General features: G+C 44.8%; 1 protein-coding gene across 1 annotated transcript in view; it reads right to left on the bottom strand.

Annotated features, from left to right (window-relative positions):
- The window catches only part of nop53 (NOP53 ribosome biogenesis factor), a 39,907-nt gene that overhangs the window by 17,218 nt on the left and 1,312 nt on the right, over window positions 1–21,377 (bottom strand). The window contains exons 2-8 of the mRNA XM_073063775.1: window positions 15,353–15,417; window positions 12,166–12,250; window positions 9,334–9,521; window positions 7,486–7,556; window positions 5,829–5,924; window positions 2,182–2,286; window positions 1,065–1,244 (exon numbers count right to left, since the gene is read on the bottom strand). Of these exons, the coding sequence (XP_072919876.1) occupies window positions 1,065–1,244; window positions 2,182–2,286; window positions 5,829–5,924; window positions 7,486–7,556; window positions 9,334–9,521; window positions 12,166–12,250; window positions 15,353–15,417 (790 nt within the window). The remainder of the gene's footprint in view (window positions 1–1,064; window positions 1,245–2,181; window positions 2,287–5,828; window positions 5,925–7,485; window positions 7,557–9,333; window positions 9,522–12,165; window positions 12,251–15,352; window positions 15,418–21,377) is intronic.

Raw genomic sequence — 21,377 nt, 5'->3', positions numbered from 1 at the left:
AATATGTCGAATTACCAGGTGAACGAGTAGTCTTTGGGGTACTGCAAGTCGGTGTCTTTATTGATGCTTTGCTGCACGCCTGAATGCTCGGTGGGGGGCACTGATGCTTTTTGCTGGTGGGGGGGGGGGGCCTTTGCTTTTCTGCAGCTTATGCTTGGGGGAGACTTTGGGGTTCTAACCGCTGTCATTCATTCTTCAGACACTCCTCTGTTTTTGTGGATGCTTGCGAAGAAAAAGAATTTCAGGATGTATACTGTATACATTTCTGTGACGTTAAATGTACCTATTGGAACCTATTGAAGAGACATTGCAAGTGAGTCCATAGGTTGTGGGAACATTTCAATGATGGGCAAGTAAAGTTATCCCCTTTGGTTCAATAGCCTGCTGGCTGAAGGGTAATAACTGTTCCTAAACCTGGTGGTGTGGGACCTGAGGCTCATTGTGGTGAGTGAAGTTATCCACACTGGTTCAGGAGCCTGATGGTTGTGGGGTAATAACTGTTCCTAAACCTGGTGGTGTGGGACCTGAGGCTCATTGTGGTGAGTGAAGTTATCCACACTGGTTCAGGAGCCTGATGGTTGTGGGGTAATAACTGTTCCTGAACCTGGTGCTGTGGGACCTGAGGCTCATTGTGGTGAGTGAAGTTACCCACACTGGTTCAGGAGCCTGATGGTTGTGGGGTAATAACTGTTCCTGAACCTGGTGGTGTGGGACCTGAGGCTCATTGTGGTGAGTGAAGTTATCCACATTGGTTCAGGAGCCTGATGGTTGTGGGGTAATAACTGTTCCTGAACCTGGTAATGTGGGACCTGAGGCTCATTGTGGTGAGTGAGGTTACCCACACTGGTTCAGGAGCCTGATGGTTGTGGGGTAATAACTGTTCCTGAACCTAGTGGCGAGATTCCTGAGGCGGCTGTACCTTCTCCTGGATGGCAGCAGCGAGACGAGAGCATGACCTGGGTGATGGGGTTTCTGGTGATGAATACTGCTTTCCTGCGATGCATCGTGTAGATGTACTCAATGGAGGGGAGGGCTTTATTGAGGAGAAAGTATTTTACACTAACCTGTATTTTGAGTTGTTTTTCCTTTTTCCGATCTCTTTCAGTTTTCTTCTCAGAAGAGGCAGCATTCCACACATGCCCATCTCCCGTTTCCGTGTGGTCACTGGCTGGCACAGCACCCTCGTGTTCCTCGCCTTCAGAATCTTCTAACAGACCCTGGCACAGTTCCTCGAGGACAGTTTCCTGCAGACACATTGAGCCAATTCTAGTTAGGTTTAGTACAAATTCCTCTAGCAGTTCTGAGCCAGGACCCAGAGCAGATTACATTTCGCCGTATGTTTTGACATTTCGATGTAGACACAAGAGATAAGGCTAATCCTTTTGGAGAATTAGGTGGGAAATATAGATCCATCTACATCTGGCAGACCAAACCTGTGAAACTTAAATCTCTTGGAATAAAAACAACTATCACTGGAGGCTGGAGGCCTGACATCTGAATTCAGATAGTCCGGGGGTGTGGAAGCCCAGATATCTGCCTATCAACTCCCCCTGATGCCCCTCCTCCTTCCCTTTCTCCCATGGTTCACCCTCCTCTCTTATTAGATTCCTTCCTCTCCAGCCCTTTACCTTTCCACACACTCATGACACTGAGTGAAGTTTTCCCTCATGTTCCCCTTAAACTTTCACCCTTAACCTATGACCTCTAGTTGTAGTCCCACCCAACCTCAGTGGAAAAACGTGCTTGCATTTACCCTAACTAAACCCCTCATAGTTTTGTACACCTCTACCAAATTTCCCCTCAATCTTCTATATTTCAAAGAATAAAGTCCTAACCTATTCAACCTTTCCTTATAACTGCAGGACACATCAGATCCTCCAGACCCTGCAACATCCTTGTAAATTTTCCCTGCACTCTTTCAATCTTATTTACATCTTTCCTGTAGGCTGGTGACCAAAACTGCACGCAACACTCCAAATTACGCCTCACCAACATCTTATACAACTTCACCATAACATAACAAGTACTTCAAAGGAATCAGAAAGTATAAAAATATAGTTTTTAAAAGTGCTTCAAATGATCACTTGCTACCCCCAGCACATCCTTAAGTGGTATTGGCCGTTAACATTTCACCGTATGCTTCAATGTACATGTGGTTAATAAACCTGAAACCACTCTCACCTTTGTTGCAAGTTCAGCCGAAGATGGTAAAGATAGCTGACGATCAATCTTCTCCTCAGCTCTCAGTTTCTTAACTTCCACTTCATGAGCAGTGAGTAGCAGAGCCTATAGGAATAAGAGGTCTTTTAGAACAGAATTAAACTGTTAACAAGAATGATATTAAGTAAACGTACTGTCCAACACTGAACTCTGTGCATTACTTATGCACAGAGCAAGAAAAACAATGGAGTAGTCCAAGTAAACATATTCTGTCTGCGTAGCTTCCAACCTGATGGCACGAATATCGATTCCTCCTTCTGGTAAAAGCAAATTACCCCCTCCCCTCTTCCGTTCCCCTCTCTGGTCCCTTACCTCTTCTCACCTTCCTATATCCTTCTCCTGGTGCTCTTCATCCTTCCCTTTCTCCTATGATCCACTCTCCTCTTTCTTCTTCTCCAGCCCTTGATCTTTCCCTCCCACCTGGCTTCTTCTCTCACCGTCCAGCTACCTCCTTCCCTTCCCTCCACCATTTTATTCTGGCATCTTCCCCCTTCCTTTCCAGTCCTGAAGGAGGGTCTCAGCCCGTAACACTGTTTATATGTTTCCACAGACGCTGCCTGACCTGCTGAGTTCCTCCAGCATTTTGTGTGTGTTGCTTTGGATTTTCAGCATTGGAAGAATTTCTGCTGTTTATAATTAAACATTTTTTTGTTCTGTTTTCACACTACTTATTTAATCAAAATTTTCATATACATACATTTCTGATTGTAATTTACCATTTGTTATTACACTCAGACTGCGCTTACGTTTCTCGGATGCGGAGTGGTGTGTAAATCAGTGCTACGTAGGGTCATTATAACATTACGTAAATGGATATGTGGACTGATAAAATAAAATCAAACCCAAGTATATGACATATTATTTTATGTATAGACACTTCACCTGGGAATCTGTTGGTGTCATTTACTATATCTGGTGCTCCTGGTGTGGCCTCCTGTATATTGGTGAGACCCAAAGAAGATTGGGAGACTGCTTCACCGAGCAGCTGTGCTCCATCCGCCAGAAAAAGCGGGATCTCCCAGTGGCCACCCATTTTAATTCCGCTTCCCATTCCGACATGGCCCCCTCTACTGTCGCCATGAGGCCACAGTCAAGTTGTGGAGAAGCAACACTTTATATTCCGCCTGGGCAGCCTCTAATCTGATGGCACAAACATCGATTTCTCAAACTTCCGGTAATGCCCCCACCTCTCCTTCACCATTTCCCATCCCCTTTTCCCTCCCTCGCCTATCCCTGCTTGCCCATCACCTCCCTCCGGTGCTCCTCCCCCTTTTCCATCTTCTAGAGCCTTCTGTCATCTCCTATTATATTCCCCCATCTCCAGCCCTGTACCAATCAGCTTCCCAACCCTTCACCCCTCACCTGGGTTCACCCATCACCTTGTGTTTCTCTCTCTCCTCACCCTACCTTCTAACTAACTCATCTTTTAGGTCAATGGGAGTGGGCAGCTTAAATAGTTTGGCACAGACTAGATTGGCCAAAGAGTCCGTAACCATGCTGTACTTTTCTACGACTCTTATATACTTGGATTAAAAAGCCTCGACCATTCAAGTAAATGAGAGGGCGACATTATAGAGGTCTTTAAAATTCTGTAAGGACCAGATAAGGTGGATTTTAACAGTCTTTTTCCCAGAGTGAAGAATCCAAAGCTACGGGTGGCATAGGTTTAGGGTGAAAGGGGAAAGATTTAAAAGGGAACTGAGGGGCAAATCTTTCCATGCAGAAAGTGAAGAGTGCATGGAACGTGCTGCCGGAGGAAGTGGTTGAGGCAGGTACAACGGTATCATTTAATTAGCATGCTGTCCTCAAGACGTGCGGGTTGGAAGGCTAATTGGTCACATGGATGCAACTTGCAGCATGGTCTCGTTGGGTTGGTAGGGTCTCCAAAATAAATAAATAATACCATAAAATAAAGGAGCAGAATTAGGCCATGTGGCCCATTGAGTCTGCTCTGTCATTCCATCATGGCTGATCCATTTTCCCTCTCAGCTCCAATCTTCTACTTTGCCCCCATATCCCTTCATGCTCTAAATGATCCAGAAACTATCAACGTCTGCCTTAAGTATACCCAATGACCTGGCCTCCACAGCCACCAGTGGCAACGAATTCCACAGATTCACCTCTCTCTGGTGGAAGAAATCCTTCATCCCCATTCTAAAAGGACACCCCTCGATTCTGAAGCTGTGTCCTCTGGTCCTAGACTCTCCCACCATGGGAAGCAACTTCTCCACATCCACTCTATTGAGGCCTTTCAACGTTCAATAGGTTTCAATGAGATCCCTCCTCGTTCTTCAAAATTCAAGTGTAGGCATACTTTTTTGTGTATACATTAATTGCCTATTATATGATAACTTTTTCATTCCTGGAATCATTCTTGTGAACCTCCTCGGAATCCGCTCCAAAGTCAGCAAATCTCTTCTTATATAAGGGGCCCAAAACTGCTCACAATACTCCAAGTGAAGCCTCACCAGGGCTTTATAAAGCCTCAAAATCACGTTCTTGCTTTTATATTCTACTCCTCTTGAAATGAATGTTAAAATCGCATTTGGCTCCTTCAACACCGACTCAACCTGCAAACTAATCTTTAGAGAAATGCACGAGGAATCCCAAGTCCCTTTGAACCTCTGATTTTTGACTTTTCTCCCCATTTAGAAAACAGGCCACACTTTTATTTTTTTTCTACCAAAGTGCATGCATACTCTTCCCAACACTGTATTCCATCCACCACTTCTTTGCCCTTTCTCCTAATCTGTCTAAGTCCTTCTGTCATAAATGCACGGAGGGGAGGGGTTACAGGCCAAATGTAGGAAATTGGGACGAGCTCACATGCAACACTTGTGCTGGCAGCTCATTCCACATTCTCACCGTCCTGAATGAAGAAGTTTCCCCTCATGTTCCCCTTAAACCTTTCCCTTTCACCCTTAACCTATGACCTCTGGTTGTAGTCCCACCTAACCTCAGTGAAATAAGCCTGCTTACATTGACCCTATCCATACCTCTCATAATTTTGTATATATCTATTAAATATCCCCTCAATCTTCTAAGTTCCCAGGAATAAAGTCCTAACTTATTCAATCTTTCCAATCCTTCCTTATAACTCAGGTCCTCCAGTCCCAGTAATATCCTTGTAAATTTTCTCTGTGCTCTTTCAATGTTGTTTACATCTTTCCTGTAATGACCAAAACTGCACACAATTCTCCAAATTAGGCCTCACCGTTGTCTTCCACAACTTCAACATAACATCCCATCTCCTGTACTCAATACTTTGATTTATGAAGGCCATTTATAAAGCTCTCTTTACAACCCTACCTGTGTTGCCATGTTCAACAAATTGTGGACCTGTATTCCCAGATGCCTTTGTTCTACCACACTCCTCAGTGCTCTAAGACCTACCCTGGTTGGCCTACCGAAGTGCAAAACCTCACAGTTGTCTGCATTAAATTCCATCTGCCATTTCTCAGTCCATTTTCCCAGCTGATGCGGATCCCTCTCCAAGCCACGATAGCCTCTGCCCCTATGCAGGAAGATTTATTTCAGCAACAGACATAGTCTTCCATGTCACTGTAAGCCGTGTTGCCAGGAGAGAACACAGCTTTTCATCAGCATACCTGATGAGATTCAAATGTTGGGTTGTACGAACCGCCTGGGGCAATCACTTCTATCGCAGACACTTGCGAGGGCCTCTGGTTTAGTTTCTCTGGGCGCTATATAAGAGAAAGAACAAAAATTAAAAGAGTTTGTATCCTGTGGTACGACAAATAAAATCATATTTATTCATATCCAGACTGAAAACATTTCAAGAAAATATGAAAACAAAAATGCTCTTTGCTCACTGCAGAAGGAACAACTGTGACTAGACAATTGTCCTACCTCATTCAGTGTAAAAGACAGTGCATAAAAGCAACGATGTAATGTTGAGGCTTTATAAAGCACTAGTGAGGCCTCACTTGGAGTACTGAGAGCAGTTTTGGGCCCCTTATCTAAGAAAGGATGTGCTGACATTGGAGAGGTTTCAGAGTAGGTTCGTGAGAATGATTCCAGGAATGAAAGGGTTACCGTATGAGGAGTGATTGACATCTCCTGTACACACTTGAATTTCAAAAAAAAAAAGAGGGGGGGGGATTTCATTGAAAACTATCAAATTTTGAAAGGCCCCAATGAATCGGGTGTAGAGAGGATGTCTCCTACGGTGGGGAAGTCCAAGACTGGAAGACACAGCCTCACAATAGAGGGACGTCCATTTAGAACGGAGATGAGCAGGGATTACTTTAGCTAGAGGGTGGTATATCTGTGGAATTTGTTAACACAGGCAGCTGCAGAGGCCAAATCTTTGGGTATATTTAAGGCAGAGGTTGATAGATTCTTGATTAGTCAGGGCATGAAAGGATACGGGGAGAAGGCAGGAGATTGGGGCAGAGAGGGAAAATGGATCAGCCCTGATGGAATGGCAGAGCAGACTTGCTAGGCCAAATGGTTTAATTCTGCTGCTACCTCTTATGGTATTGTTTCAAATTGTCTACTTAACCAATATACATTACTCCCAATGGCGATTTTATTAGGTACACCTGCTTGTTAATGCAAACATCTAATCAACCAACCAACAGGCAGCAACTCAATGCACAGAAGTATGCAAACATGGTCAAGAGGTTCACAAAGCCTTCCCCATGAGTGGGTATAGCCACAGGGTAGTGAAGGTTTGAGAGTCTTCCTTCTCCTAGTCGAGCTGCTAACCACGGCTGACAAGCCCCATCCACCCAAAGCAACTGGTTTTAAAGCGCCAGTAGCCCGCCTTTGTCCCTTCTCCTGTCAGTAGAAACGGTTCCACAGGGCTTAGTAGCTCAGCCACACATGAAGGCCAGGAGCTGGACTTGGTTGTTATAGCCAGGGGTGATAACGGGACAAGCTCCCACTACCTATTACGTGCTCCCAATGGCATGTGCTAGACTGACCTTAGGGTAAGTTAGTATCATGAGCCAAAGGGCCTGTACAGTGTTGTAATGTTCTAAGTTCTACAATTGATGAAAAGGGCTAAGTAGAAGAGATGGGTTAAAAGGTCCGCACAAATCGTGAGCTGAAGGGTCTATATGGTGCTGTTAAGTTCTGTGTTCTAATCCTGCCGACTGCACTGGGGGCAGGAAATAGGCTGGAAGGATATGACCTCCAACTGAATGACTGACTTCCTCGTGACAGGCACCAGGCACTCCTGTCACCATGGTAGGAACTTGGTCCATTAAAGCAGCTTTAGTGACTCTTTCACACACTTGCCTTTTGCCTTTTCTGCTTGGTCTGTTCCAGGAACCATTCTTCCTTGCCTTCAAGCTCTTTGTCAAGGGGACCTCAAAAGACACAGGTAAACACAGCCGAGTGAGGCTAAGACACAAACTACTTCCAATTATATAAAAAAAAGCACACAATCATGCCATAAAGAAACACAGTAAATGCTGGAAAAAGACCATAAGACATAGGAGCAGAATTAGGCCATCAAGTCTGCTCCGCCATTCTATCATGGCTGATTTATTATCCATGAATATGGAGATCAAACCTGTTCTCCTGCCTTCCCTCCTTAACCTTTGACACCCATCAATCTCTGCTTTAAATATACCCAATGAACTGGCCTCCAATACCATTTATGGCAATGAATTCCACAGATTTACCACCATCTTTGTTCTAATTGGACACCCCTCCAGTCTGAGGCCTTGCCCTCTGGTCCGAGACTCTCCTACTATAGGAAACATCCTCACCACATCCACTCTACCATGGCCTTTCAATATTCGATAGGTTTCAATGAGATCCCCCCCCCACCACCCCTCAAACGGAGCAGTCTACAAAGCACTCACCCGGTCTGTAACCTGCCGTTGCCGAACAGGCGGCAACGAGACTGAAGCCAGAAGAGTTAGAAATGTACTCACCAAATACTTTGACCCATAACTTACTGAATAAACAAGTATACCTACTTTGCCCTGTTTTCTGTCCTTGCCTATATGAAGGTGGTTTACCTATTCATGCAAGTACTTTTCTGACAATAGATGTGTAACAGCCTAATGTAACATTGTATGGAAATACAAAGTAACACTGATGCAGACAGGTTTTATACATTTAACAAGGTGCTTTATTAAAGCAACAGAATTAGTCAGTTTTTCAATGTTCGTCGTCAACCGGGTCATACTGTCTGTGAACTCCCTGTTGGTTGCCTCCATATGCTCCAGTATTTGTTTTTTTTAAGTTTTTAGTCCTCCTGTGTGAGAGCCAACAGCTGTCCATCATTTGGCAATTTCCTTTTAAGTTTTTCTAGTCTGTAACTGCACAAACGCGCACTTTCACTGCGAGATTCGACACTAAACATGTCGCTTGTTTTCTGTAGATGTGACCTGCGCATGCCCAGTAGGAGGAGATTCGCCCAAATACCCGTTTTAATGTGGATGGAGGTATTATCAAAATGCTCGGTGTGGACGCCTATTGTTGTTACATGAAACCGTCGTTTTCAAAATTATCCGGTCTAGTGTGGACGTAGCCTCAGTATAACATAGCACCTTGGCTTTGAGAGAGGATCTGCTGTAACATGAACAAAGTCATCGAAGAAACACAGTTGGATATGTTTCTTCATATAAAAGATATGAAATAGTCTTTTTATTCAAAAAACACAGGCTGGCAGCCCTTTGGAGTCACTCGAGAGACAGGGTAAGGGACAGAGACTCCCAGACCCAACATTATAGCACATTTTTATATGTTAAAGAACAATGGTAACAGGTTAATTTCTATAGTTACAATGCCCTCATAATGGTTCTTTTGAGTTACAGGTAACAGTTTCAAAAACCTGGATCTTCCCACCAGCACACCCAAATTGAGTGTTAATTATTGTCGCCTGAGTCCTATTCATGCAATGGGGTGTCGATTGCATTTACGTATATACAACGCAGACAATAAGTGGTTCCTGGTTCCGAGCTGCATTTAAAATTTAATCTGCAATCCATATTCAGATCTGCAAATTGGTTGCTAAAGTTAATGTTCGCTATATATCTACCAAAATACACTCCAACAGATCAAACCTTGCAAGGCACATGTAGCAGACAGACAATGAACACGCTCACACAAAACTGTGAAACTCTCTCTTACTTGTGTTTGACCAAAGGTCATAGAAGCCTCGGGTGGGGTCATTGTTGGCGTTGGGCTTTGTTATCACTGCAGGCCTCTTCAACCTGGCCAACAGCAGCCGTTCTTTTCGACGGACAATCCCAAAACGCTTCTCCTGGTCCGCTTTCTTCCTCAGCTTCCGACTGTTGGGAATCTGATGCGCTAAAATACTGGTGAGGATAAGAGATACAAAAAAATTACACCTCACTTGAAAAAGGAATGTTAGGCTGAAGATTACAATAAAACATCTGAGTTTTAAACAGAATAAAGCAGAAGAGAAGAGAATTCCAGCCCCTAGCTTGGGAACAAATTAGTGAAGGACTGGATCTGCACACAAAATCGCCACAATTCTGTTAATTCTACACCTCAACAAACATTCTACATTCTTATGAAGGCACAGTGGAAAGAATTACTTTGCATCACATCTCAGGCAAGCCGCTTATTCTACCTATACCGGGCGAAGTGCTTAAAGAGTAGAATCAGGTTTATTATCCTTGACATGCTACATGTAGTGAAATTAGATGTTCTGCAGCAGCAGTACACTGCAAAACATAACTGTAAATCACAGTACAAGTATACGTATATAAACATACACACATATATATTATTTTAAAAATTAAATTAAATAAACAGTGCAAAAAAGAAAACAGAAAGTAGTGCGGTAATGTTCATGGGTTCACTGTCCATTCAGAAATCTGATAGCAGAGGGGAAGAAGCTGTTCCTGAACTGTTGAATGTGTGTCTTCAGGCTTCTGTACCTCCTCCCTGATGGTAGCAATGAGAAGAGGACGTGTCCTGGGTGGTGGGGTCCTTAATGATGGGCGCCTTTTTGAGGCATCACCTCTTGAAGATGACCTTGATGGTGGCTAGTGCCCATGACGGAGCTGGCTGAGTTTACAACGCTCTACAGCTTTTCCTGATCCTGTGCATTGAAGCCTCCATACCAAGTAGTGAAAGCCAAAGTGATCAGCTACTCAAATATTTTATTAATTCTATATATTGTCAGGTCTCAAGGTATAATCACCATTACAAGAATATAACCCATGCATACCAATAAGTAACAGCAATAAGATCTTCAAGGGTTATACTTTGTCCAGCCTGTGCTGATCAGTACTGTAACACCACCACCACTCCTAAACCCAGTGTTCCTCCGCTACAGAATAGAGATAGAGAGATACTCGAGCAAATTTCTACAAACGTACCGTGGAGAGCATTCTAACCGGTTGCATCACCGTTGGGTATACAGGGGGTTGATGCATAGGATCAGAAAAAGCTGCAGAAAGTTGTAAACTCAGCCAGCTCCATCATGGGCACCAGCCTATCCAGCATCGACACCTTCAAAAGGCGATGCTGCAAAAAGGTGGCATCCATCATTAAGGACTCCAATCACACAGGACATGCCCTTTTCCCATTGTTACCATCAGGGAGGGGGTACAGGAGCCTTAAGACACACACTCAACATTTTAAGAACAGTTTTCTCCCCTCTGCCATCAGATTTCTGAATGGACAGTGAACCCATAAACATTAACTTTTTTTTGCACTTTTTTAATATACTTCTTATTGCATCTGATATATATATTTTAATTATGTATTGCTGCTGCAAAAACACGGTACATTCCAGTGATATTAAACTTGATTCTGATATATTAAGGAAACTGAAACATGAAGAAAAGTATGGGAACTGGGGGCTGTGGAGAACAGACTGGATGAGAGTCAAGGTTGTTTCCTTGGTGAAGCAGGTTCAATGGGACAAATGGCCTTCTCCTTACAGAAGTGACAGATCTGCCCCCTCTTGTGATGTACACCAGAGCTTCACAGGAATAGGCACAGTCCCACCCACAACCATCTCATTGTCATACAGGGAGATCTTTATCCACTAGAACTGTAACTCACTGATACAGAATGATGGGAGTGTACCCCTAGTGTTCTACACAAGCCCGCAGCCACGGGGAAACTGGGAGCAAAACTTGGGTTGGAGGCCAATGCCTCTTATTTCATCTGGGTAGCCTCTAACTTGAACATTCAATTCTCTAACCTCTGGCAATTTCTCTCCCTACACTCCCCCATCCTCTTCTCTTCTCCTCATCCGCCCATCACCTCCCTCTGGTCCTCCTCCTCCTTCCCTTTCTCCCATGATTCACTCTCCTCTCATATCAGATTTCTTCTTATTCAAGCCTTTACCTCTTCCACCTATCACTTCCCAGCTTCTTACTTCATCCCCCTCCCCCACCCACCAACCTTCCCTCTCACCTATCTGCTGCCATCTTGTACTCCTCTCCCTCTCCCTGCCTTCTGCCCCCTTCCTTTCCAGTCCTGATGAAGGGTTTCAGCCCAAAATGTTTACGGTTTGTTTGTCTTGTTTATTGAGCTACAGCGCAGAATAGGCCCTTCAAGACGCACTGCCCAGCAATCCCTTGATTTAATCCCAGCCTTATTACACGACAATTTACAATGACCAAATAACCTACCAACCGGTACATCTTTGGACTGTGGGAAGAAACCTGAACACCCGGAGGAAACCCATGCAGTCACGGGAAGAATGTACAAACTTCTTACAAGAGTGGAAGGAATTGAACCTGGGTCGCCTGCACTTCTAAAGCATCGTGCTAAACACTACGATACCCAGGCGCACTGTTCCTCTCCGCAGGCGCTACCTGACCTGCTGAGATCCTCAGCATTTTCTGGATTTCCATCATCTGCAGAATTTCTTGGGTCTAGAATGCCTCATGACTCTGCATGGATTTTTTTCTGTTTCACTTCCAGTAGAGAACTGCATTTGTGGAAATTGAATTGCGGAACGTGTCACAAACTCACTTTTTCGGAGGTGCTACTTTGGAGTCTGATTGCAGAACGAGATCAACCCACAGGGGTTTCAGTTTTCCTTTATTGTGGACAAGATCTATTAAACAAAAATAAAGCATTATTGTCCACGCATAAAGAAAGTTACAAAAAAATCCTTCCCCCATCTTATACTTATCCCTCTTCCTTCCCAGTCCCAATGAAGAATCTTGGCCCGAAATATCAACTGTTTATTCCTCTCCACAGACGCTGTCTGACCTGCTGAGTTCCTACAGCACTTTGTGTGTGTTGCTCTAGACTTCCAGCATCTGCAGAATCTCTTGTATTTATTATGTGCCTATCTCCAGTCTCGTGACTGGCTCCCTTCCCTTCTCCTTATCTGTCCATCACTTCCCTCCCTCTGGTTCCCATCCTCCTTCCCTTTCTCCCATGGTGAACTCTCCTATCAGATTCCTCTTTCAGCCCTTTACCTCTTCCACCCATCACCTCTCAGCTTCCTCCTTCACCACCTTCCTCCTCACCTGGCATCACCCATCACCTGCTGGCTTGTACTCCTTCCCTTCCACTTCATCATCTTATTCTGACATCTTCCCCCTTCCTTTCCATTCCTGATGAAGAGCCTTATCCCAAAACATCGTATGTTTATTCTCCTCCACGGACACTGCCTGACCTGCTGAGTTCCTCCAGCACTTTGTGTGTGTGTTATCCCTGACTTCCAGCACCCACAGAATCACGTTTATATATAAAAAAACTTGCCAAGAATATCAACCCATTTTTCCCAAGAGTCAACCTAATTCCTCTCTCAAGCCTGGATCTTTTTCTCTCCCAAACACGCTTCCTTTGAGGAAGAAAAGCCAGGATTTAATGTGCCACCACCATCAGACATGGGAGAAATAGGCCCTTTGGCCCATCATTGCCTTGGTGCTGTCCTTCATGCACATCAGCACTTCATCGGGCCACGAGTTTAGAATCCGGGGGTCCTAGACAGGGGGTGGGTGTGGGGGCGGGAGGCAAGCCAATTGGGGTCTGAAGCCATGTTCTCTGCAAGTCCATAGCTCCCTGAAAGAGTCAACTGCTTTGGGTGGTAAAGAGGGCACACAGCCTTTATCCTTTATGAGTCAGGGCAGTGAATATAGAAGTTGGGAAGTCAAGTTTCAGCTGTATGAAACTTTGACACTAACTGGCTGCATCACCGTCTGGTACAGGGTGGGACTACTGCACAGGATCGAAGCTGCAGAAAGCTCTAAACTCAGTCAGCTCCATCATGGGCACTTGTATCGAGGACATCCTCAAGAAGCGATGCCTCAAAAAGGTGGCACTTATCATCAAGGACCCCATCACCCAGAACATGCCCTCTTCGCATTGCTACCATCAGGAAGGAGGTACAGAAGCCTGAATGCATACACTCAATGATTCATGAGCAGCTCCTTCCCCTCTGCCATCCGGTTTCTGAATAGACACGGAACCCGTGAACATGACCTCACTTCTGTTTTACTTAATTTAAACATTGGGGGTTTTGGACGGGGTACCACGATGCTGCCAGGATTAGAGTGGACAAGGTCTGAGGCAATGTAGCTCAGGGGCAACATGATAGGTTAGATAACCAGACTTTTTCCAAAGCCAAAAATGGCTAATATGTTAATTTGTTACATACCATGTCATATGACTTGGGCGATCATGGTCTTTCCAAGACCATGATTGTTCTTGGCAAATTTTTCTTCTGGACAGTGTCTTTACAAGACAGGTGACCCCCTACCCCCACCAACACCTCAGCCATTATCAATACTCTTCAGAGATTGTCTGCCTGGCATCGGGGCGGGGGGGGGGGGTAGAGAAGGGAGGGTGCAAGCAGGTGCTACACCTTACTCAAGGGTGACTTGCAGGTTAGTGGAGGGAAGGAGCACCTTACACCTCCTTTGGTAGCGATGTATCTCCACCATGTATTTCTAATACATATATGTAAGTCAGTCATTCAGTCAGTCAGTCAGTAAGTAAATATATAAATAAAAGTATAATTTTAAGGTGATTCAAGGAAAGTATAAGGGGGATATCAGAGATTGGTAAAGCCCTGCCAGAGGTGGAGATGGAGGTAGATACATTAGGGGCATTTAAGATATGCCAAGCAGAGGAAAGGAGCGCCTTACACCTCCTTTGGTAGATACACATCTCCACCCCATTACCCATGTAGCTCTTAAATAAAATAGAATAAATTCAGAAACACAAGAGACTCTGCAGATGCTGGAAATCCAGAGTAATACACACAAAATGCTGGAGGAGCTCAGCAGGTCAGGCAGCATCAATGGGAAAAATTCAACATTTCAGGCAGAGACCCTTCATCAGGACTGGAAAGAAAGAGGAGAAGTCAGATTAAGAAGGTGGGGGGAGGGGAGGAAGAAGTACAAAATGGTAGGTGACAGATCAAACCGGTGTACAATGTACTGTGTACGTTAATCAAAATGGCTTCCTTGGTTTGCTAGAGTAGGAATGCTTTTATGTTTGATAAGTGTTTTCTCTCGCAGTTGTTTAGCTTTGGACTTGCTGATATGGGGATTGTATTAATTTTTTAACCAATGGGGAATGTTATTTTGTCTTGTGAGGCTGGGAGCTTGGGGGTTTCACGGTCTTTTCAGGGGAGGGAGAAGGAGACACCGAGGAAGGTGGACGTGCGCTGCACTGCTCGGTCGACCACCGGGGGTGGTCCCAGGTGCAAGGACGTGAAAGACAGAGTAAAGTGACGAGGGGTCGAATGGTTCGATGGTTGAGCTCCAACGATGTGCACTAAACTGACAAAACTTTGATAAGTTGGTGCCTTTTACTTTATTTTCTTTTCCTTCATATATACTGTATTGCATAGTACTCTTTTAGTTTTAGTAAAATCTTTAAAGTCTATTCCATAATGGTATTTGGTGTGAGTTTGATATTGTGTGTGTACGCACGGCATAAACTTGACTCTCACAGCACCTGCGTGTACGGGAGGTGGGGTTGGTGAGTGGCTGGATCTCCTTTTCCCCTAGACATATACCAGCCTGTTGGGTAAGTGTTACACTGGGACAGGGTGGAAAGGGTGAAGTAAAGAGCTGGGAAGTTGATTGGTGAGAGAGATGAAGGGCTGAAGAAGGATAAATTCAGTATTGGCTTCAGGCAGTGAAGATTCAGTCTGATGTCCAGGGCATTTCTCTCTCTGACAGAAGACAGTTCTCACCTTTCTTTTCATTTCCTGTGTCAACGAAGTACAGGCTGTCATCTGTCTTTTCAGACACAAGACCTCTGGAAATAAGCAGAGTTCCTTCCGTTAGACAATCCAAAACCAGAGTACAAGAAAACTATTTCACTCAATGCAACACAAAGGTTGAACAGTAGATTACACATCTACGTCATTATTTACAATTTGTTGAGGGCTGAAATCACAACTGCAGGCTTCACAATGGGTCTCCCAGTTCAAAGTTCGAAGTATAATTTACTATCAGAGTACTATATGTCACCAGATTCTTTTTCAGCAAGCATACTTAGCAAATCTATAGACCAGTAAATGTAAACTGGATCAAGGGACAACAAACTGTTCAAATACTGATATAAGTAAATAGCAATAAATAACAAGCAGGAATTAACAGGATAGAGATCCCTTAAAGTGAAACCATCGGTTGTGGGAACACCAGAAATAGAATGAGTGTAGTTATCGCCTTTAGTTCAAGAGCCTTATGGTTGAGGGGTAGTAACTGTTACCGAACCTGATGATGCAAGTCCCGAGGCACTTGTACCTTCTACCTGATGGCAGCAGTGAGAAGAGAGCAAGGCCTTTGTGGTGAGGATCTTTGATGATGGATGCTGCTCTTCTACAACATTTCAGTAGGTGCGCTCAATGGTTCAGTGGGTTTTACCCGTGATATACTGGGCCAAATCCACTCAAAGGTATTGGTGTTCCCATAACACACCATGATGCAGTCAGTCGGCACACTTTCCAGGATACATCTATAGAAAATTGCCAGCATTTCTGAGGACGTGCCAAATCTCCATAGATTCCTAAGTAGAGACACTATTGTGCTTTCTTCACAATTGTATTTAATGACGGGTCCAGGACAGGTCTTCTGAGATAGTGACACCCAGAAATACAAAATTGCTGACCCTCTCCACTTCTGATCTTCTGATGATTACTGGTCCATGGACTTCTGGTTTCCCTCTCCTGAGGTTTACAATCAGTTCCTTGGTCTCGCTGACATTGAGTGAGAGGTTGTTGTTATTACACCACTCAACCAAGTTTTCAATCTCCCTCCTGTATGCTGATTCATCACCACCTTTGATACAGCCCATAACAGTGGTCATCAGCAAACTTGTATCTGGTGTTGGAGCTGTACTTAGCCACACAGTCAAAGGTGTAAAGCAAGTAGAGCAGGGGGTAGGTACACATCCCTGTGGTTCTCGTGTGCTAATGGAGGTTGTGGAGATGTTTTTGCCAATCCAAACTGTCTGGGGCACTGAGACCCCGGTATAGCTTACCGATTAAGTTTTGAGGGGACGATGATATTAAATGCTGAGCCGTAGTCAATAAACAGCTTCACTTCCACATCTGGACATCTTTGCTGTCAAGATGTTCCAGGGTTGTGTGAAGAGCCAATGAGATAGCATCTGCACCAGTATAAATGAAGCCTGCTTTAAGCAGGTGGGTACAACACATTGCTGGAGCGAGAGGTTGAAGATATCTGTCAAAACACCAGCCAGTTGGTCAGCACAGGTCTTCAGTACTTGGCTAGGAACTCCATACGGACTGGATTCTTTCCTCGGATTTGCTCTCTTGAAGGCAGCCCACACGCCATCCACAGATATTGAGACCAAAGGATCATCAGGAGACATAAGTATACGCAATGACTCCCCACTGTTCTGGGGGTCAAAGTGAGTATAGAAGGCATTAAGCTCATCTGGAAGTGAAGCTCTGCTGTTCCCTATGTCGCAAGAGATTTAACTTTGTAGGAGGCTATGGCATTCAAATCCTGCCACAGCTCATTGATTCCAGTCGTCTGGAATCTCTACTTCACCTGTGAGATGGCTTTCCACAGATCATACCTGCACCTCTTGTACATTCCTGATCTCCAGCCTTGAATGCCTCTGATCTGGCTCTCAGCAAATTCTACATTTCAATGTTCATCCAGCACTTCTGATTGGGGTAAATCCTGAACGATTTCGAGGGGACACACTCATTCACAGCTGTTTTAATAAAGTCTGTTATTGGTAGTTGTTGTAGTCATTCAGGTCCTCAGATGAGTTCTTGAACACGGCCTAGTCCACTGACTGAAGGCAATCCTGTAACCATTCCTCTGCCTCCCACAAACACCTTTTTGTTGTCTTGATCTCTGGAGCCTTGTCCTTTAGGCTGTCTGAATGCAGGAGGTAGGAGTACAGTCAAATGATCCAACTTGTCAAAATGCGGTCTTGGGAAGGAACAGCAGGCATTCCTTATCATGGTGTAGCAAAGAGTTGGGACCTCTGGTGCAACAGGTTACGTGCTGGTGATAATTGGGCAGGGTTTCCTTCAAACAGGTCTGGTTTGAAGTCACTGACTATAATTTGAAATGCACTGAGATGGGCTGTTTCTTGCCAGCAGGCAACATTGTGCAGTTTCACGGATGTTTGCTTATAATTGGCCACTGGTGGTACATACATTCGAACTCCAATACAATGACAGAAATGACCTGTGCATACATATGTAGAGGGAGAGTTTGTAGCTGGCTAGGACCATCACAGGTGAATGCTTGGGTTAAACCTGTCTCAATTAATACTACACTTTCTGAAGAAATGATATAACATTAGCAGTCAGATGCAAGTAGTTAGGAAGGCCAGAGGCATGTTTCTCTTCAGTACAAGAGGGTTGGAGTTTAGGAGCAGGCAGATTTTGTTACAATTGAGCGACAGACCTCTCTGTCTCTCCCCCTCTCACTTGCTGTCCAAGGAAGGTGCTGGAGTCGTGTGTCTTGGACAAGGTTTAATTGACATGGTTTGTGGATTAGACTCTGTATTTTACGCTTTGATGTGTTTCTGGTTGTTCCTCCTTTGTTGCTATTTTGTGCGTTTGATCGGGGTGGACAGGCTCTGTGGCCTGCAGTCAACAGACAACACAGCGTTAGATTGAACTGAACATTCCTGAATTGTCTGACCTTTTATGTTCTGTGTTTTTTATTTTGTCATTTACGCAATTTGTTCTTTATTTTGCGTGTTAGGGGTTCGATTTTAAAAAATAAGTTCCATGGTTTTCTTTGTTTCACAGCAGTCTGTGAGGGAGGCGAATCTCAGGGTTGTATACTGCATAGACTTTGATAATAAATGTACTGTGAATCTCTTTGACCCACTAACATAAGGAAGAAGGTACAAGTGGATCAGGACTAGGACCGCCAGACTGGGTAACAGCTTCTTCCCTCAGGCTGTGAGACTAACAAATACCCTGCCACCACCGAGGTCTCGTCACTGGGACAGCAAGTTGCTTACAGTTTGCCTGTGCTGCGCACCACTTACATTTTGTTAGATTATTTGTGGTAATATATTGTTTCATGTGCTGCTGTGTGTAATGCATGTTCTGTAGATACTTCGTGGCCCGGAGAAACATTGTTTTGTGTGTACAGTATAGAGTGTCCAGGGACGGGAAGCGCCTCGGGTGAAGGGGCTTGTCATGTCCATTCCAGGGCAGCTCACTCACCTTTGGTCTCCACTGGATACTCAGTTCTCACCTGTGGCTCCAAGTAGCTGTCTGCATGTGACAGCGGCCACACTTTGACAGGTGGGCTAAACTAGGTGAAGGTAACTGGCAGGCCTCATACCCCCAGTGAGATAGAAACATGCCTGTCTCAGCATGCAAAGTCAGCTCCAGCAGAGATCTACAGTGAGATCCAAGGGTGACCTGCAGGCTTGAACAGGGAAGGAGCAGGTAGAGCTGTATCTCCACCCCATCACATATTACCAGCAGTACTATAACCACATTAAGAGACCTACAGGAAGCAGACCTCCACTCAGTCCCATACCTATGTGGTACATTGACAAATCTGTACAAGTTCAGAATCATGTTACACAGTAATGATCTGGCATCTGGCACCCCAGTGTTACATAGGCACAAACTGCTGGAGGAACTCGGCAAGTCAGACATCAGAAGACAGGAGCAGAATTAGGCCATTCAGTCCGCTTCACCATTCCATCATGGCTGATTTATTATCCCTCTCAATCTCATTCCTCTGTTTTCTCCTCGCAACTTTGACACCCCGACTAGTCAAGAACCTATCATCCTTCACTTTAAACATGCCCAATGACTTGGCCTTCACAGCTGTCCGTGGCAATGAATTCCAACACATTCACAACCCTCTGGCTAAAGAAATTCCTCCTCATCTTTTTTCTAAATTGATGTATTTTGAGGCTATGCACTCTTGGTAGGAACCTTTATCAGAACACGGCCCAAAACGTCAACTGTTTCTTCCAAGCTGCCTGACCTGCTGAGATCTTCCAGTATGTTGCGTGTGTTCCTCTGGATTTCCAGCCCTGATTCAGAGTTTCAACCTGACACGTCAACATGATGAAATGACTGAATAGACTCAATGGGCCAAATTGCCTAATTCTGCTCCTATACCTTACGGTCAATTCCTCTCAAATTCAAGTTTATTGTCATCCAACTGTACACATGTATACCACCAAATGAAACAATGTTCCTCCTAACCACGGTGCACAACATGGTACATAATTCACAGACAACTCATAAAGAAAAATTAACACAAATAAATTAACAAATAATGAGTATTAAAGTCACAATTTATAAAATAAACAGCATAGTGCTACTGGTGCTTCATATGTGATGAGACCTGGGTGGTGGAAGGGAGTTCAGTAGTCTCAAAGCCTGGGGGAAGAAGCTGTTTCTCATCCTGACCGTCCTTGTCCTACAGTGCCTCCTGCCTGATGGTAAGGTGTCAAAGAGATTGCAGGACAGATGGGAGGGTTCTCAAACAATGCTTCTCCTCCCACTGAGTTCCTCCAGAAGATTCTTTGTTGTTCAAGATTCCAGTAGCTACTCTAAGACTCCGAGGAAAGCCACCACTACAACCTGCAAACTGGTCATCTCTGAGGCTGAGGTACGCAGATGTTTCCAACGAGTGGACAGTCGCAAGGCTGTGGAACGGACGACATCCCAGGGCGAGTACTCAGGATGTGCACAGCACAACGGGCAGGTGTGCTTACTGACATTTTTAATCTCTCCCTCTCCCAGTGTAGAGTGCTCTCTTGCTTCAAATCATCCACCATTGTCCCTGTACCAAAAAAGACCCTGGTAACATGCCTGAACAACTGGTGTTCTGTCACACTCACCTCAATAATAAGCAAGTGCTTTGAGATGCTGGTCCAGGACTACATCTGCAGCACGCCGCCACCCAATCTGACCCCCTACAATTCGCCTACTGACACAACCAATCGATAGATGACGCAATAGCCACAGCTCTACATACCGTCCTTACACATCTGGAGAAGAAGGATGTTCATGTGAGAATGCTGTTCTGGGAATACAGTTCAGCATTCAACATCATAATTCCATCCAGGCTCGACAGATAGCTCAGAGACCTCGGCCTTCACCCTGCCTTGTGCAGTTGGATCCTGGACTTCCTGTCAGATCGCCAGCAGATGGTAAGAGTGGGCTCCCTCACCTCCACCCCTCTGACTCACAACAAAGGAGCCCCTCAGGGCTGTGTACTAAGTCCCCTCCTTTACTCCCTGTATACCCATGACTGTGTTGCCACTCACAGCTCTGATCTGCTAATTAAATTTGCCGACGACACTACGTTGATTAGCCTAATCTCAAACTATAACAGGGAAGAAGTCATCTCTCTGACACAGCGGTGTCAAGAAAACCACCTTTCCCTCAATGTCACAAAAACCAAGGAGCTGGTTGTGGATTACAGGAGGAATGGAGACGGGCTAACCCTATTGACATCAATGTATCTGGGGTTGAGAGGCTAAACAGCTTTAAGTTCCTCAGCATCCACATCACCGAGGACCTCACATAGTCTGGGCACTCCAGCTGTGTGGTGAAAAAGGTACAACAGAATCTCTTTCACCTCAGACAGTTGAGGAAGTTTGGTGTGGGCCTTCAAATCCTAAAAACTTTCTACAGGGGCACAATTGAGAGCATCCTGACTGGCTGCATCACTGCCTGGTATGGGAACTGTACCTCCCTTAATCGCAAGATTCTGCGGCGAGTGGTGCGGACAGCC

This window comes from Hemitrygon akajei, chromosome 12, assembly GCF_048418815.1.
Source record: "Hemitrygon akajei chromosome 12, sHemAka1.3, whole genome shotgun sequence".
NCBI classification, from domain to species: domain Eukaryota; kingdom Metazoa; phylum Chordata; class Chondrichthyes; order Myliobatiformes; family Dasyatidae; genus Hemitrygon; species Hemitrygon akajei.
Note: the sequence above shows the minus strand (reverse complement) of the source record. Positions and strands in the feature narration are given on the sequence as shown.